Source organism: Cyprinodon variegatus, unplaced genomic scaffold, assembly GCF_000732505.1.
Source record: "Cyprinodon variegatus isolate N-32 unplaced genomic scaffold, C_variegatus-1.0 Scaffold276, whole genome shotgun sequence".
Classification (NCBI taxonomy): Eukaryota; Metazoa; Chordata; class Actinopteri; order Cyprinodontiformes; family Cyprinodontidae; genus Cyprinodon; species Cyprinodon variegatus.
The window spans coordinates 1-18,212 of NW_015150729.1; the positions used below are offsets into that span (position 1 = coordinate 1).

At 35.5% G+C, this 18,212-nt stretch overlaps 2 protein-coding genes across 2 annotated transcripts in view; one reads left to right on the forward strand and one right to left on the reverse strand.

The window, feature by feature from the left end:
- Nucleotides 1-331: 331 nt before the first annotated feature.
- gpam (glycerol-3-phosphate acyltransferase, mitochondrial) lies at nt 332-12,355 on the reverse strand. Its single transcript, XM_015383095.1, has 13 exons — nt 12,189-12,355; nt 9,375-9,515; nt 9,121-9,240; nt 8,077-8,150; nt 6,643-6,756; nt 6,311-6,460; nt 6,083-6,182; nt 5,335-5,471; nt 5,130-5,229; nt 2,195-2,407; nt 1,948-2,061; nt 1,170-1,255; nt 332-476 (listed from the first exon to the last, which is right to left on the reverse strand). Exons 2-13 carry the CDS (start codon nt 9,456-9,458, stop codon nt 347-349), a joined length of 1,422 nt encoding a protein of 473 aa, XP_015238581.1. The 5' UTR covers nt 9,459-9,515; nt 12,189-12,355; the 3' UTR covers nt 332-346.
- A 2,139-nt stretch (nt 12,356-14,494) lies between these two features.
- Nucleotides 14,495-18,212, forward strand: part of LOC107089992 (60S ribosomal protein L19) — an 8,858-nt gene continuing 5,140 nt past the window's right edge. The window contains exons 1-3 of the mRNA XM_015383091.1: nt 14,495-14,556; nt 17,001-17,107; nt 17,205-17,327. Of these exons, the coding sequence (XP_015238577.1) occupies nt 14,552-14,556; nt 17,001-17,107; nt 17,205-17,327 (235 nt within the window). The 5' untranslated portion in view covers nt 14,495-14,551. The remainder of the gene's footprint in view (nt 14,557-17,000; nt 17,108-17,204; nt 17,328-18,212) is intronic.

An 18,212-nucleotide genomic window follows, 5' to 3' on the forward strand; every position in this document is an offset into this window, starting at 1 on the left:
AAAAAAAAAAAAAAAAAAGCTGGCGCCTAAGCATGCATCTGAATGAGAAGAGGAGAACCAGTCACTGCAATGTTACCCCAGGGCAAAGCACCCTGAGTGATGTGATCCTGATGGGCTGATGCTGTACTATGCAGTGCTGGATTTCAATTAGGATGAAAGGTCGTATTTCATGAGGGTTTCCTTTGTAGACAGGTGCAGCTTTAAAGAAGGATGAAAAGAAGACTTGTGTATTCACAGAAGAGTGAATAAAAACTAAACATGTGACCCAATAGCTTTTACAAATCAGATGGGACTATTTTTGAAGGTATAATAGATTCCTCCAAAGGCTGCAGCAAAAGAACTAATATTAGTTTATAAAGTTCTTACTGAAGAGGACATGCTTGGCCAGGTTGTTGATGACATGTCGTCTAAAGAGTTCATCAGGGACCTCTCTGTCCATCTCCTCCTCCTCCTGCTCTTCAAACTGACCATCAGGCCTGAAGAACAACAAAGTTTGGTGCATGTCAATAACTTAGGATCATTTATTGCTATAATTCAATTCACACACTAATTCAGGCTATATAGTCATTACAGATAAGACTGATATATTTTAAGAATTTAAAATCAAAAGCAGGATCCTGGATGGCTGGACATGAAATACACAACAACAGAGAAAAAACGTTTGTATTCAGTGAGGAGGCACCATATATCAGCAGTCACACTCTGCCAACCTGATCCTGAGTTTCACCTTTCTTTATTTCCTTTCTCTGGCCTGTCTCAACCTGTCCAGACCAGCCATATCACTCACAGAATGGCTGAGTGATCGGAATGGCATGTGAATGCTAACTTGTACTCGATGCAATTTCTTATAGTGGTATAAACTGAAACAAATCCAAAGACTGAGTATGAGACTTCAGACTCAAGGAACATTCTGTTCAGCCGTTTCTGTTCTACTAAAACTGGACTGTTCTGAACTGGAATAACCTCTCCCAGTGGAAAGTTGAGGGCTGATCTCACATGTCGAATGACAGAGACCGCTGTGAAGCAGCAGGAGGGAGAAATTAGCTTTGGATATAAAGGTTGTCGCGCACAAGACGAAGGGACATCTGGTTTCTGAATAAACAAGGGGCGGATTAAAAACACCACCGTCGCTCTGAAAGACTCTGTGCCAAATATGGAAAGTGCCTTACTGTGCAGAAATGATGTATGGCATCAAGGCATTTTCGAGAGACACTGGTGGGGGAATATGACGGCTCCTCTGGGTGTCCAAGTACTCCTAAACACACCAAGAAGCAGATAGGCATAAGTCTTTGTAATACACATTATACGCTATAATCTTGAATTTGATGATTAGAAAGAAAAAAAAAAAATCAGACATTGTATTTGAAGCAAGCTCCTTAACAAATTTGTTACAAAACCTTTAATTAAAAAAAGGCTACTAATCAAAGCGTTCATTATGCCACGCAGCTTTGGAAACAAAACAAATCTGTAGCATTGTAATTCCTCCACCACACAAAATACTCACAAAGATTTTTTTTCTTTATTAACCCTTTATTTTAAGCCTGAAGGGTTTGTTGCTCAAAACCAATCTTAGTCTCACTAAGCAAAGCCCACATTTCCAGTCGAAATTTCAGCTGAGTTTGTTTCTTACATCCCTTGCATTTGTGATGTAAGAAACAAAAGATTTTGTTCTATCGCTGCATGCATTTCAAACAATGTCTATAGAGGCACATCGCTACAAAAGCATCTACAAAAATTAATTTATGACTAATCGAAAACCCCTTATCGCTTGATCATTGTTAAAATAATAGTTAATTATATAAAGAACTAGTGTTATTCATTTTAAGGAAACTACAAGGAGGTTAAAAAAATTTGACATGTATTCTGTCATATATAGAAATTTGTCTATAGGACAAATTGTGATGGCACTGCTGGCAATAAGGTTGGTACAAATCTAAAAGTAATCACCTTTAGGGAGAAGGGCTGGTTGAAATCCACTCGAACACAACCATAGTTCTTCCTTAGCATCCTAAATACCCCACAGGCTATCCCCCACCAACTCTCATTCTTCTTGGGTTTCCCCTGAGGAACAGAAAGGATAACACAATTAAAATCTGGATTTGGCAATTATAGCGGTAGTTATATCTTAATAAAGTATCTGGATAAAACCTGTCGTTGTCAAAGCAAGAAGCACAGAGATCATCCAAGAGCTTACCAGCTGCTCACTATTGTAGTTGCCTTCAATAATTCGGTCATATGAGATGCCAACTGGCACGACCAGCACGTCTCCGATTGCCCCTGTGTACAGCGTGTCGACCACGATGGACAGCATGCCTGCACGTGCTGAAAAGGGCTTACCGCTGCGGGACCGGGTACCCTCCAGAAAGACCTCCAAAAACTGCTGTTGCCTTAATAACTCCTCTGTGTACTGCAGGAGGATTGAAACAAAGGGCACATGGGAGAGGAGTGAGCCAAAGGTGAATGAAACAAAGCATCCATATAAAGTATTGTTAAAAGCTTATGTTTATTTATTTAAAGTAGCAAATTAACCCCATGCTAATGTGGAAGCTGAGTGTAAAGAATAGATTTATGTGATATAGTTTAGTGTTTGAATATAAGAAAAATAAACACTAAACGGAACGATTTCACTCTTTGCAGCGACTCCGGCACGTTCAGGAAGCAGATAGACAGCATAAAAATATCCCTCTGGGTTTAGTATAGACACAGCTGTCTTCAAAGAAGGGAATTTGCTTCCTGAAATATAACGCATATAAGGTCATCAAGTTCGAATTGCAAAGAGAAAGAACATCCAGGCTCTAAGTTAGCCATTTTTTCTCCTCACTGCCTATATTTCACCCCTTCAAAGAAATTAAATGCTTACATTTCAACATGCCTTAAACCAAAAACTTATCTGCCTGATAACATTTCAAATGATGACCTGCTGAAACATTGCATAAAAAAATAGTCATGTAACAGAAAGAAAAAAAAACTGGAGCTCATCATTTTCTGCAGCTGCTTATGTGTCTTATAGATAACTCTTATCTAAGAGATAACATGTACCATTAGCTCGGCTGGCCTTTTTAAACATAACCATTTGCCAGTTCAGCTACGATTAACTCAAACAATTGAGTAAATCAGCTCTATATCGGGATCTTACAATGTACCATCAAAGTACTTAGACCCCTTGAATGTATTGATTTTCTTCCCCTTGCAATGATGAAAAGATGATGAAAAGGATTTTATTTTAGACAATTTGAATAATAAATAAATCAATTAAAAAAAAAATACTTCAAACAAAAAACAACCACATACACACAAAAAGAGATTGGTTAACATTTAATTAATTCAATTAATTTGAATATAAATTAAAAATAATTTGAACATAATTAGAAACAACATTTTCCACTAAATAAACTACTCAGTATATATAGTCAGAGAACTGATATTGATTAATGTAAATTATAAATAGTAAATATCAATTCCAGTGTATTTCATTTGTAAACAAACAAAAAGCAGAACTTAATTGCAAAGTTCAGGCAATGGACTTATTTTAGCTAATTATTTGTAAAATAGCTTTAGTTGTTTCCGGTTAAAGAGGGAGAATAAAAAAAATCCCAAGTTTTTAAGTCTTGTCACAGTTCTCTTCAATAAATATAGGCCTGGACTTTGACTAGGTGACTTTGCTACATGAATGTTTGAATCTAAGTCTTATATTCCGGGATTTTCTTGGAGTTAGTTCAATTCATATTCTCATCCGCTTTCAACAGACCGTATATCCCTGTAGACAAGAATCCCCAAAGCATGATGCACCTACCACTGTGGGTTACCACGGGGATGATGATGCAGGTATGTAATGCAGTGACCAGAGAACCTTCGTCCATATTTGGCTTGGCAGCAAACTACTTCTTTTTCACTTCCTCTTCTCAATAAAGATAACATTTTTGGAATTACCACTAATATTCATCCTGCATCTCTGATGCTTGTTTCTGTTCTCAGATTGAGGCTTTATCTACTCTTTACTGCATTGAAAACATTGCAGAATTTTTTATTAACAATTAAGCAATAATTTGTGTCTGGATGATGCATAAATTCCTGCTCAGATTAGGGCCGGGCAGTCAATCTATATCAGCATATATTAGGTGTGTATAGGACAGACATCTGATCAATAACAAATAAAATATGTCGGATAAAGTGTTTCAAAAAAATTTCAATGAACTTCGATCCAGAACCACATGGTATCCTCAGGGATAGAGGGATTAGCCTCTCACAGGCAATCTAAGCCAGGCTGGTAGTAGGGCCAACCTATTTTAAAGGTTAAAGGTCATGTTGAAATAGGGTAAGGGTTGCAATCTAAACTCAGGCCTTTTTCCTCAGGTCCTTACTCCAAATAAGTAAACAAATAAAAAAATCTATAATTATTGACATGACAGGCTTATGTCCTTTTTCAGCCATATTACACAGCTCTAACTTAAATATAGCAATGCTTTTAGACACTGAAGTTTGTAGTTGGAATGTGAATAAAATGCAAAAAAAATGTTTACTCAACTTTGAGCCACACTTGTTTAAAGCTACTTAAAGCACTAAAAAAGTTTTTTTTTCCACATTGCTGTCCTTTACTATAGTACTCAAACTGGTTTTCTGAGCAGCAGAAACCTGCTAATCAGTACTATCTGACTGAACAAAAATTCTTCCCCTTCAGGCTCTGGTTTAACTGGTCTCTCTTATTTCTTAGAAAGCTTATTGATCCTGAAGGCACAAATCCAGACACTAAAAAGCTGAAACCTTTAAATGTTTCAAACAGGCTGACCTAAAGAAGCTTTGAAGCTTCTAAACATACAATAGATAAAAAAATGCTAGATAACAAAATGTCAGAAGATGCAAAACTCCTCCCTTGATTGGTCAAAAACCAGGATCAAGTTTACTAAAATAAAGATCAGAGACATTTTCAGATGTCAGAGGTGTTGCTCATACTGCAAACGTAAAACAATATATATTTTTTTTATAAGATTTAAATATGAATAAACTAAAAGTGCAGGTTGTGTGTTGAGATAATATCAAATGTTTAATCTCTCATTAATGCATACTAAAAAGTGCTCCATACACAGAAGCATAAACAACAGCTTTCATGTGTGAAAAGAAAAAGGACTTACGGCATGGAGGAGCGACCTGTACAAAATGTCTTTCTTTCCATCCCTCGTCTCCTCCATTCTCCGCCGTATGAAAAATCCACCAAGTTTACGGATCACAGTGCTGGAAACAAAGGGACATTTTGCTAATTACTCCAACTTAATCTTTTTACTCACCAAGAGTCTTTCTATTAGATCAACCTGTGTGTGAGGCTCTGCAGCCATTCACCTGAGGATTGGGATGCTGAGGTTGTTTCCCGCTGCGATGTGGGGGGCTTTGATGTTATGACAGAACAGAATCAGTGTGATGAGTAGGTAATCAATGTGGGATTTGTGCACCGGCAGAAAGACCATGGGTAGTTTTTTCTGCAAAGAAAAGAACAGATTCTCTGTAGACAAAACAATATGAAGAGGTTTTAATCTGTTTGCATTGAATCTTGAGCAGTTACCACAAATAAAGAATGAAAAAAGAAGTTGAAGGAAAATTACACAGATAAGACGCAATTGAAGCAGTCGCATTAGTGAGACACTGGTTGCTATATAAGTCTGGACGCAAAATGCACACTTCTGCAGAGATTTCTGAGTTCACCGTGTGGGTGGATAATAGACACGCAGATTAAACGAGATGTAGAAACAAAGGGACAAATGAAAGCATATTCAAACATGGATTAGTCCAAGTTCACTCATAGATATGGATGAATAGACAGGGTTAGAAAGCTGGAAGAACTGATGAATGAAAAACCAGGTGAAAGATGAAAGGAGATAATTTATCGTCTCTCTAAGGACACTTGTTTTTCTTGAACATTATGTGCCCGTTCTGAGATGGCTGTCTCAATGGATTTATAATGATAATAAAAGCTTCATAAGGAAGAGTAAATCTACACATCAGCAACTAAGTCAATGAAGCAATTCTTGTCTTTTTGTTAAGTCATAAACCATAATGATTTTAATGACATGTCTGTGGTGTTAATGCTAACCTCTGAGGCAGCTTTCTTGACCATTTCAAGCTGTCCTTTGTGGATCTGGATGCTCCAAAAGAAACCATTAAACAACCTCAGAAGAACCCACCCTGTCAGCCTGAAAGAAGAAAAACAAAAAATAGTTTTATATCCATGGTGAAACCAATCTACTAAATGAAGATATTGAATCCTTGGATAGTGAGGATTTCTTTTTTCTTTTTCTTTTAAACTGAATGATCCAGGAACCTAATAAATGCTGGGGAAACATTGGCCACCATCTCTTGGAGGAAGGCTCTGGCTTTCTGCTTCACTTTACTGACAGCCTTATGCTCATGGCCAGGCTGTCCTACCACAGCATCCGCCTCAGTTGCAACCTTCAAAATAGCAGCTTCCACCCTGCAGATAACAATAACAAATATATATATTAAAAAAACATGCTAAAAGCAGTTATTATTACTCTCCTTTCTCTATACATAACAGTTAACTGTTACACAACTAGATGGCTCATTTGACTTTCCCTATGCAGCGTTCACAAAAACAAAGGTTACATCCCAGTAAAGGGTTACATTGACTCCTACCTGCTGCTGTTGAGCACATTGTCGACCACGTTCCTGGTAAACATGTCCTTGTTGACGTCTCTCTCCGTAACAAACAGCACATAACTGAGCCTACGTGCCAACCAGCCCCGCTGCCTACAACATCAGACCAAAAAACAAGAAAAAAAAACACTTTTTATCCTCATCATGTTGAAAATACATACAGAAATATCAGAGTGTTTACATTAGCTGAAGCAATCAATAACTAGAATTCAGTGATGTCAGAAAATGCAATAGCTTTACTGATATCCTCTTATTTTCAGGTTACTGTGTGTGCCACCACCATATACAGTCAAAACTAACACTACCAACATTTTTATTTAAGACTGACTGAAGTCTATCTTCATCTGATAAATCTAACAGCACACCCATACCTACTGACATTAAATAACAGCTATTATTTACTTGAATAGAATGTACATTTTTTTGCTATTCTGAAAAAAGGAAAGCTATTTTTTTTTCCCACAACTGTTTGTCATTCAAATGTATATATTTAAAGTAAAAGAGAAACTGTCCTAGCTGCAGTTGCTCTGTCAATGTTGGAGACAGAACCCTCAAAATGTGAGCCATTTAAAGCATAGCATAAACTTTAGGATGCAGGGAGACTTTTTGACTCTGTTGATTAACCTGAACCAGTACGGTTATTTCTGTATGAGCCAAACAATGAATAAGTCATACAAAATGCTACACTTGCTATTGTTAGCCTAGGATTTTAGCATTTCATCAAATTTCAATGTAGAAGCAGAGGTTTATTGAAGAATGCAGCTTGCGTTTCTCAAATTAAATGTACCTTTAGAATTAAAATGATAAACCTGCATCCTAAGTGAAGAGTTATCAGAGCAATATGGTTGTTTTTTTTAACAAAGCTAACTCTGAGTTGAAGCAGCTTATGTATAGAGTATGCTACAAGGGAGCTTCTAATGTTGCATAAGTGTAAATATAAATCAAGATAATAAAAGATGCATAGACCTGTGTTAGGTTTTCGTTTGTTTGCAGTTTACAGATCGATAAAAAAATATCTTATAGATGTAAAATAGTAAAGTTTTATTTTACTGTATTTACACTAACCATTTTCCTGTTTAAGATTATGTTCGTCTCAATTTTCAACGTGGATGCATGTACAGTGTCAACTGACAAACACTTTAAATTATTAATCAAACCGCCTTTCCGTTGCGTCACAGATCAGGCCGTTCGACTTAAAGCTATTCATTATATACATTGCTTAGAAGCAAAGTGTTTGCCTGACTTTATAATTCAAAGGAGAAACAAGGCCTAAAGACATCAAAAGTCCCCAGTTTCATTTCTTATATCGCAGTTAGTTTGTTCTTCTTTCTGCAGTTTAGGGCTGTTATAAATAGAGGTTTGTGTAGATGTGACTTTGCATACTAATAAAGGGGAAGATCCTCTTCTGTTTACCTAGTGTGGGTCTCATTGATGTAGATGACGTTACGTAGGCCCAGAGATGGGATGCTGGGGTTGAACAACTGTTCCTACAGGAGGAAAAACATGGATATGATTTGAATTATTATAACTTTAATTGGTTATATTGGTCTCATATCCTAAAGTCAGACTGAAAATAAACATGCTAAAATTTCTGTGGCCTTTATGTTATGTAACACAACCAAAAACATACAAGTATCTTGTTTTTTAATTTAGAGTAGACACTTACTGTGAAGGGGGAAAAAAAACATAATACCTGTTAATCTACATTTTTTACCATTGAGGCAGGCTCTACCATTCCAATGTAGCTGTGATTAAATTTTTAATTGACCTGCTTCAATCACAACCTCTGCACCATCCTTTAAGTTTTCGTTTTTTCTTCTCATGTGTGATTTTTCCTCAATAAGTTTGCAGCAAACCTCAAACATCTTAGCAATTTTCTTGCCACTCTTTCATAAAATAAATGCAAACCTGTAAGATTTTGCTCCCTATTAAATCTTTTATTGGTGTAATTTTAAGGTATCTTTTGCTTTAGAAATAATAAAAACAGCTGATTGAATAAAAATAGCTCCCAAAAAACTGATCCCTTTATGACACAGGAAGAAATAAAAGAATTGCTTCGAATTAAAATTTCAGTTTTTATATTATAGAACAAAATGGCCACCTGATTTTATATTTAATAAAAACAGGATGTGGGTACTTTTACCACATACTGGCTGCCCCTTAGGTTCTGTTAAGTCTTCCGCATGTCTGACTTACAGATGCAGCAGGAAACACACATTTCTTTGCAAATATCCAACATAACACATTGAAGAAACATGAAAAAAAGTCAAGTTAAGTGAGTAACTACTGTTGGTACTAATCCGTCACTTAAGAATTTCTTTTTTACCTCTAGGAAAGACCAAAGAATTTTTTACAATACTAAAATATGTTTCATTTTTAAAGCAACTGGCCACTTTCTGTCTTAAATGTGATTAATTTGAGGTAATGAAGGAAAAGGCAGCTGTCGAGGATCTTTACCCAGCTCTGAGGAGTACAGGAGTGACAGCACCGGCCGACAAATGGCCTCTTTCTGTTCAGCAGGCCCTCCTTCCACGTCCTGGCAACAGAGCGCAGAACTGATGGACTGGTGCTGCGGTCCTTGAAAAACAGCCACACAGAAATCTTTGTAAGGATGAACGCAGAACACATAAAAAGACTCTTTGAAGGATCACATTACAAAAGTTTGGTCTGACAAATCTGTGATTCTATTCAAAGGTATGATAAGAGCTTACGACATCTTCATTGGGATGTTTCCAGCGGTTGCACCACTGCTCTCCGTTGCCGACCTGCAGCAACAAGCCGTCAGAGAGCTCCATCCTCGCCGCTGCCCCTCTCACTCCTTATGGATCACGCACGCAGCAGATGCTGGCAGGCTGGGGAGATTCCATAAACATTTTATAACTCTGATCAAATGATATTTCAGCCACTTTAGATCAGTCTTTACTAAATAAATTCTTCTTCGATCCAATAACGATACGATTGCTCATAATTCTGATTTTTTTTCTACATTGCCTTTTAAAATATATTTTTACCGCTTTAAATTTTTCAAACTTTGTTAAATTACAACTATAGATTTTTGATAATGTTTGCAGGAATTTTACTAAAAGATTCATAAAAATAAAAAAAAATAATAATAATAAGACAGGAATGGGATCAGCTTCCAGGTAGACAAAAACAATCCCAACCATACAGTCAGAGCGACAACACCAAGATTTTAATTTGGCCACATTTAAATGTATTTTTTGTTAATCAGTGGAAAGACTACATAGATAGCATGCAATAAAGGGTTTGGTTTAGAGCTGCAACAATTAATTGGATTAATTGTGACTAATCCATTATTGAAATAATCATCAACTAATTTAGTATAAAACTGTAAAAACAAATGTGTAAACATTTGTATTTAAGATAAAAATGTTTTTTGTCTTTCAATGTGCTCTAAGCAGAACTCCTCAAGTTCAAAATCTTAATTTTCACTTGATTTCATTTTACAAAATGTCTTCTTTTACCAACCTTTTATTATCCAATTATTAATCGGAAATAAAAATGTATCGACACATGAATCAATTTGCAAAATAATCGCTAGTTATAGCCCTATTGTGGTTATAAATAAAGTTTAAAGGACACAGTTCAACTAATTATAGCGTGAGGAACTGTAGGTACAATTATAAGAGTGGCGGCATAGTGGTTAGCGAGCAGGGTGGTCGTGTGTGTACTGGACAGGCCACAAGAGTGCAGGTTGGAAACTCAGATTCTCCCTCTGGGCCCATCGACAAGAACCTTAAAAGATTGTATGGCTGAAACGATTCATTGCATTAATTGTGATTAATCGAGTCATTTAGCAATTGAATGAAACCGTTATCTAGAATAATGGCACACAGACACTAAAACAAACGATTTGCTGAAAAAATAAAGATCTACTTACAGCAGTATTTAAGACAAACCTCCAAATATAAGATATATAGCGATTAAATTGTTTCTCTGCTCATATATTTATACAACTAAATGCATCAAAAAATATGTCTGTCACATATTTTACCATTTGCAATTCATTATAAGTTCAAGAAAGTTTTTTCTTTTCCTTATTCTAAATATTAGTTTATTCAAAAAACGTGAATCTACTCAAAGTATCTCGATTAATTGAAAAACTAATCGATAGATTAATCAATTGCTAAAACAATTTATAGATGCATCCTAAATAGGTTTTCCTAGGCAACTATTAGCTTTTTTATTTTATATATAAAGAAAACTATCTAAACTGAAATGTAACAGCATTTACACACCCAATATATCCATTGGTATATGATGCAATAATTACAAACAGCTTCATAATTATAGTTTGGATTCTAACCAAAAGAAATACGTCACCAGGATTCTAAAGAGAGCAGTAGGTAGCATAAAGATTAACAGGAAATAGGTGACTTTATGAATGAATGCTGAGGTACAAAACATTATACAGTAGAGGGAGTGTGGTCAGAGGGTTGATGCAGACCCATCTTTCTGTGAATTATGTCTGAGAGAGGAGGTGGGATAATGCAGACCTCACTGCTAAACTGTGCCTCTTTCACATTGTCATGCAATGGATCAACAGCATTCTGAGTCCTTTTAAGGCTCCTAGTGACTGATGCATATGCAGATAAGGGAAACAGGATTTCTAACAGGGCTAGTGACCGAGAGTAGTCCCATTGATGGGGTGAGTTTACTGGCAAACCAGAGAATTGCTGAAAAATCCGGATTAGGTAACAAGTAAAAGCTGCCCTGAAGAATCAAGAGTTTACAGGAGACAGCAGACATTTGCACAAGAGGAAACAGCAAAACGCTCAATGTAGATCAGCATGCAGGATTTGGAAGGACAAATGATATGAACTGCTTCCTGCTTCACCCAAAACAGTAATTATGAGGAAAAATCTATAAACTGCGACACGCCTAACTGAAATAACTGATATGTGATGTCAGCAACTGAGTGCATGCAGACAGGGACACACAATGTAAATAACAGTCTCTGCTCACGACCTGGTTAATCCGTCTCACACTGTCTGCAATAAGCAGGTCAAACAGTAGAGGTCTTTGTGACAGATGGGCAGTGCGGATGATTACTGGAGCAGACAACAATGCAGAAGGATTTATTTTTATGTATGTTGAATCTAGCCTTCGCCCCCTTTAGATAGAAAACTCAAGTAGGAACAGAGTTATTAATACATCAGTCCAGTTCCTGCTGTCTCTCTGCAAGGCATCCTGCTGCTAAGCTTCTTCAGGAAAATATTAAAGCTTTATCTCGTTTAGCTGGAGGTAAATGGAGCAGGGAAAATAGAAGAATTGGATTAAGTCATGTCTGAAAAAGAAATAAAATGGGAATTTGTTTTGTCTATAATGATAATGGCACTGTAAAGTCTAAAAACGGTACATTACAGCGGTGTAGTTAGAGCCGTTGGTACAGTGCTGGTAGTGTCCGGGTGACACGAGCCGCTCCACTATCTCTGCACTGTAGCCGCTAGCATCAAGGTTAGCTACAACAAAACATGCTAGCGACAGCAAAAATAACGTCTTACCTTGATTATTGTCTTATGGTGAGTCATGTTTCAAAAAGTAAGCTCGTAGAACAACGCAAACCGGCATATTGCTAAGTGTTTAACAGCTTTAGCATTTGTCCCACGAGCTCTAGAAGAGGACAGCGCAGCAGTCCTCTGACGGGCAGAGATGTATGACAAGAGACAGGCGCACTCCATAGGCTGGCTGTCCTACGTTTCCGCTGGTAACCAGTAGAGGTCAGCACTGTGCCAGAAACAAGATTTTTCCCAGAGAAAGAGAGAGAGAGAGAGAGAGAGAGAGAGAGAGAGAGAGAGAGAGAGAGAGAGTAAGGAAGAGGATTAGGGCCATTGAAAAAATTAAAAAGGTAACTGATTTTGAAATGTTATCTCAGTATAATATGAGAAAAAAGTCAGAATTGTGAATTTAATCTCAGAATTCAGACTTTTTTCTAAGAATTAGGACTTTGATCTCAGAATTCTTACTTTAATCTCATAATTCTGACTTTTTTTTTCAGAATACTAAATTTTAATATCAGAATTCTGACTTCAATCTCAGAACTCTGACTTTAATCTCAGAATTCTGACTTTTTTCTCAGAATTCTTACTTTTTTCTCGGAATTCTGACTTTAATCTCATAATTCTGACCTTTTTTTTTTTTTTTTCCAGAATTCTGGCTTTAATATAGGAATTCTGACTTCAATGTTCAATTTTGTCATTTTTCACCAATGTGTTACTGGCCCTCTCACACAACTCACATCTTTGTCAGTGAAGCTGAGTGCTCCCACATCTCTTCCTTCTGGTGCCCATCTACATTAAGATCCAAAATTCTGAGATTAAAGTCAGAATTCTGAGATTAAAGTCAGAATTCTTAGAAAAAGTCAGAATTCTGAGAAAAAGAGAGAGAGAGGTGCGTTCAAAAAGGTAAGGAGTAATGCAATTTTCTTTTCAAAATCATTAATAAAACAAATTAAGGCGTTGATTCAAGGGTGTCAATCTAAATATAAAATATATCTGACGTTATAAATAATGTGAATGTCATGTGAAAATTAAAACGAAGATTTTGTGTTTGCAATATTCTTTAATGTAAAGCATTTTTATTATCACATATTTTTTTTTAAATTCCCATCGTTTTTGTATCTAGACGAATCCAGAGATTTGTTTTAACTGCTTTATTAATTTTTTTAAATGTCTTTAAATTATGGACATGTGCCATACTATTTCCACTTAGGTGTGTAAAGTTGTATTTGTTCAATGATGTTTTCTAACAAACCTCTGAGACATTTATAAAACATCTGAGATTACATCATAAAAAGGTTGCTCTTGTATAATAATTAAGTTAAATAATGCACTGTTTCCCCTCACCTTAATCAAAAAAGAGATTGAGGATATTTTTATCCATAAAATAGGCTCAGGAAAAGTTTATTTCTCAAAGCAACAAAGACAAACACTAAAGTATCACACATTGTATTTCGATATTAGTATCATCATTGTAAAAATGAAAAATTCTGAAATAGAGTGGAAAAATAAATCTATATATTAAAAATGATAGTCACATACAGTCATAGCTGTATAGATTCCACTGTGCTGCCCTATATTGACACCTGCTGGATATTACACACCATTGCAGGCTACTTAGTAGAAACGCTACTGAGATCAAATATAAATACTGAATCTACCTATATCTCAAACTGAGTCTATAGGTTTAAATAATATTTTAGATATTTTCATTTTAAAGTATCAGTAAAAATTATTAATAAATAATGTGAATGTGTCATTAGATGAAAATTAAAGCAAAAGTTTTTTGAGCTTAAAGAAGCAAATTGGTAATCTGGTAATTAAACCAAATGTTAATGATACAAAATAATTCAAGATGGTTAACAGTAAAGGGCTAGAGGAATAGTTGATAAATATACTGATTTGAAAATATACCAAAAGTGATATGCAAAAAAGGGGATAGTAGGAGAGTGTGGCTTATTTAATTGTTAAATAAAGCATCAAACCTGTGTGTAATATTTTTGAATAAACAGTTATAATAATATAATAAAGCTGATGGAACAAATACAATAATATTAAATAGGGTATAAATAAATCATAGTTGGAATAAAACTATTAGACAGAGTATAGATCAATTATAGTTGGTAGAAAACAGTATATCAGAATAATATTTTTGGTAGAAAACAGTAATTGTGTTTCACACTCCATACCAGTAGGTGGCGGTAATTAGACATCACAAAGCTGAAAACTGCATGCGCATGCGTCGGCGCATTGGTGTTGCCAGACCCGTCTCTACCATAGATATCCATAATCCATTATTATGGATATCTATGGTCTCTACAGTGTCCACTTGGTCCATTTCCATCGTGTTTAGCGAGTAAACGGTAGTCATGAGGTAAGGCAGTTGTTTTTACCTTCATGTTCGCTGTTAAACTTCTCTTTTAAATTAAATGTTGGTTTTTCATGATTACATATTGACTTAATGTTTTGTACAGTTTCGGTAAATGTGATACCTTTATATTGCAAGCTTTTAGGCCTCTACCTCAAAGCTAACTATGCTAACCGGTGGCTGGACATGTCAGGACATGTTACAGGAGCGCACCGTTTAGCTGCAATTAGAAACACTTGACAATACCTACTTTATCAGTGTCAGGTAAATTAGCATAATACATTAAAACAGTTTTATATTTTGAAAGGCGATAATTAAATTTAAAAAAACAAGCGGCAGTCATACATATTGTTTTCTTACTTACACGTTTAACTTGAAGTTTACAGGCTGGGTTAAGTTTTATATCTCAATAAACAAGCACAAAACACGCCTCAAAATATGGTTATACATTGGTTATGTCATTTTAATGATAGTCATAAGGCTGTCTCAATCCACCAGAGAAATAAACTAATTTAGCTGCATGTTTATATCAGCTAACCTGTCTGAATATAAATTACCGTAATATCCATATGTCATTGTCAGTTTTATAATAAACCCCACTAGTGTTACCATCTCTCAATATGTTCACCATGACTTTAGTGTTGTTTTTCAGTTACCTCTACTGTGTTAAAGCATATTGCTGATATAAAGAACAGTTCCATAATCCGAAAAGGCTACTATAGAGGTTTTATATGGAAAAACATGTTTCTTAATTATAAACAGTGGTGTAGAATAGAGTATATTAGTACAGCTGTGAAGTACACCTGTAATAATTTATCCCTATTGTTGTGTGATTTAAAGAAAAGCATTGGTTCTAGGTCTGAAACAATTAAAAATGATTAAACGATTATTGAAATAATCAACTATTTTAGTAATCGACTAATCGGTAACTGCTGTATAGGAACTGTAAAACATGTCATTAGCTGTAAGAGCAACGTAGAGCAGAGATTATAAAAAATAAAAAATAAAATATATAACATTTTGCATTCAAGATTTTTTTTTGCGTCAATCAATATGTTCAGTCCAAATAATCATTAGTTGCAGCCCTAATTGGTTCTATCCATTAACCATTTATTGTCAATTAGTTAATAATAAATGGTTATCAACACCCATCTATTGATCCAGAACACTTTTCTGATAATCTATCTGTTCATGAGTCTCATCCATCCATCAGTTTGTCAGACCCTTCTTTTTTTAAATGACCACATTGGGGCGGACATAATTCAATGTTAATTGCAAAATTATTTTATTTAACAATGACATTTATATTTTAAAACACATTGCAGTCTATGATTACAGGATTTGTCATTGACTGCTGTTTTTGGTTTTATGTAGTGTTCTGTTATTTTCTTATTTAAGGGAAAACGCCTTTTTTTTTTTTTTGTTTTTTACATATGGCCCTTGATTTTACATTATTACATGTTCTACTCACCCGTATGAGTTTTGTGTCATTTGGAGCTGTTCTGAAGATAATCCGTTATATCCAAGTAACGTCTTCCTATGGGTGAATGACTTGAAGGCACAAACTAAACTATCTTCAGAACAGCTCCAAATGACAAAAAACTCATTTGGGTGAGTAGAACATGATGTACTAACGTCAAATCAAGGGCCAAATGTAAAGAAACAGCGTTTTCCCTCTACGGTTTTAAAAAGGTTAGGGTGCTGGAAACTAACAATGTTCTGAAGGCAAACAAAACATTTCTGCACACTTGTAAATGTGCAATATTTAAATCTTTTCTTAACTTATAAAAGAGAAAAAATTCACAGATAAGCGTGTGTAAATCTTTTGTCTGCCTCAAAGCAGATATTTCTTAAAGGGTTGATAGTTTTTTAAACATGGCAAAAAAATTATCACACTTTTGTACAGGGTTCTTCGTGGCCATTCTTTCAGAAGCCTTTGTTTTGTTTATATCAGTATGAAAATTACAAAAATATTTATTAGCTGAGATTAAGAAATATAGCATAGTATACATTTTGTTTCATTCTCATGTCTAGGGCTGCAACTAACGATTATTTTGCAAATCCATTATTTTTCCAGATTAATCAATTAATAATTTTATAGCCAAAGGTTCCTTAAAGAAGACATTTAACCAAATTGAACCAAATGAAACTAAAATTTTTCCACTTAAGGAGTTCTGGATAGAGCATATTGACGGGCAAATATTTTTTTCCACCTTAAATGCAGTATATTTCATCTATCAATTCTGATATTGCGCTTATCCATCCATCTATCCTCCTTTATCGAATTTCTGGTTAATGCAGGTCGAAAATGAAAAGAATTTTTAAAATATTTACTATGAATTTATATTAAATGTATTTACAAACTGTCTGAAAATGTTTTAGTGATTTGCACGTGAAATGTGCCAGAATTCTATTTGCCTGCTTAATCTGGGGTTCTTGTGTTCATCAAGCATGCTCAGGCTCCAGAAGCGCCTGGCGTCCAGCGTCTTGCGCTGTGGCAAGAAGAAGGTGTGGCTGGATCCCAATGAAACCAATGAGATCGCCAATGCAAACTCTAGTGAGTTCAGAATCCAGTTGAAAACATCTGATGTCGTCGTTTATGCTACGCATGCCTTATTACCCCATGTTTTTGTTGCCCTGATTTTGTTCTGCAGGGCAGCAAATCCGAAAACTGGTGAAGGATGGCTTGATTATCAGGAAGCCAGTGACTGTTCACTCCCGTGCACGCTGCCGCAAGAATACTCTGGCACGCCGCAAGGGACGTCACATGGGTTACGGTGAGGAATTCTGTACTATCAAAATGTTCTTCTTGTACTTTACTTTTTTTTTTTTTTGTCCGACCTATTGTCAGTCAGTTTTAAAAAGTAATGTCATGTATTTATTTTATTCTTTCAGTTTGTTAATATTTTACTGGGATGTTATGACAAACCTCTTCCTTGGTAACTTATCGTATTGGTAGTATAAGACTGTGGCCTTCTTTTCTTCTGGAAACAGAACTTGTTCAGTTTTAATAGTACAATAAAATGGCTAAATAAAAATAAAATTTGAGGCTAAAGAAGACCCAAGACTAGGGCAGAGATTCCACTTTGAACAGGAAAAGAAACATAAACTTAAGAGTCTAAACTGCAATGTAATGGTTGATCAAAAGATTATGTATTTAATGGCCTAGTAAAGGCAAGCCTTGATCAAATTACTTGATTAGATGATTTCTACCCAGTGTGAATGAGCATAAGCTGTTTTGCAAAAAGCAAGTGCTCATAGTTGACCTGATATGTAGAGGTACAGACAGAGACCATTTCTCAATTAGCAAGAACGCAAGTTCTTTCTGCTAATTGTGATTCTTGACTAGAACACAGAAAGTTTGGACTTGGGGAGAACGGGAGCGCGCAGAATAAATCTGTGGCAATTGGAACAGAAGCGTACTCATGACGTCACCACACGCTCTGCTCGTCTGGAGCTGCATTTCACCTCCTGTTATTAATAGTCTCTAGATAATAATAAGTTCTGATTATATATATATATTTTTTCATTTATCGTAATTTTCGGACTATAAGCCGCGGCTTATCTATGGACTTTTACAGCTAACAGCCACTAAGGTAATACCTAAATCTATGGATTTTACCATCCACCATGTTGACGTCACATTTGCTTCAACACACAAG

Excerpts from the sequence above, each read along its gene's own strand:
- gpam (XM_015383095.1), bottom strand. The coding sequence starts at position 9,458 with ATGGAGCTCTCTGACGGCTTGTTGCTGCAGGTCGGCAACGGAGAGCAG. Across the intron at positions 9,241-9,374 it reads AACATCCCAATGAAGATGTC|GACCGCAGCACCAGTCCATC; the intron begins GTAAGCTCTTAT and ends CTGTTTTTCAAG. Across the intron at positions 6,183-6,310 it reads GTTTCCCCAGCATTTATTAG|GCTGACAGGGTGGGTTCTTC; the intron begins GTTCCTGGATCA and ends TTCTTCTTTCAG.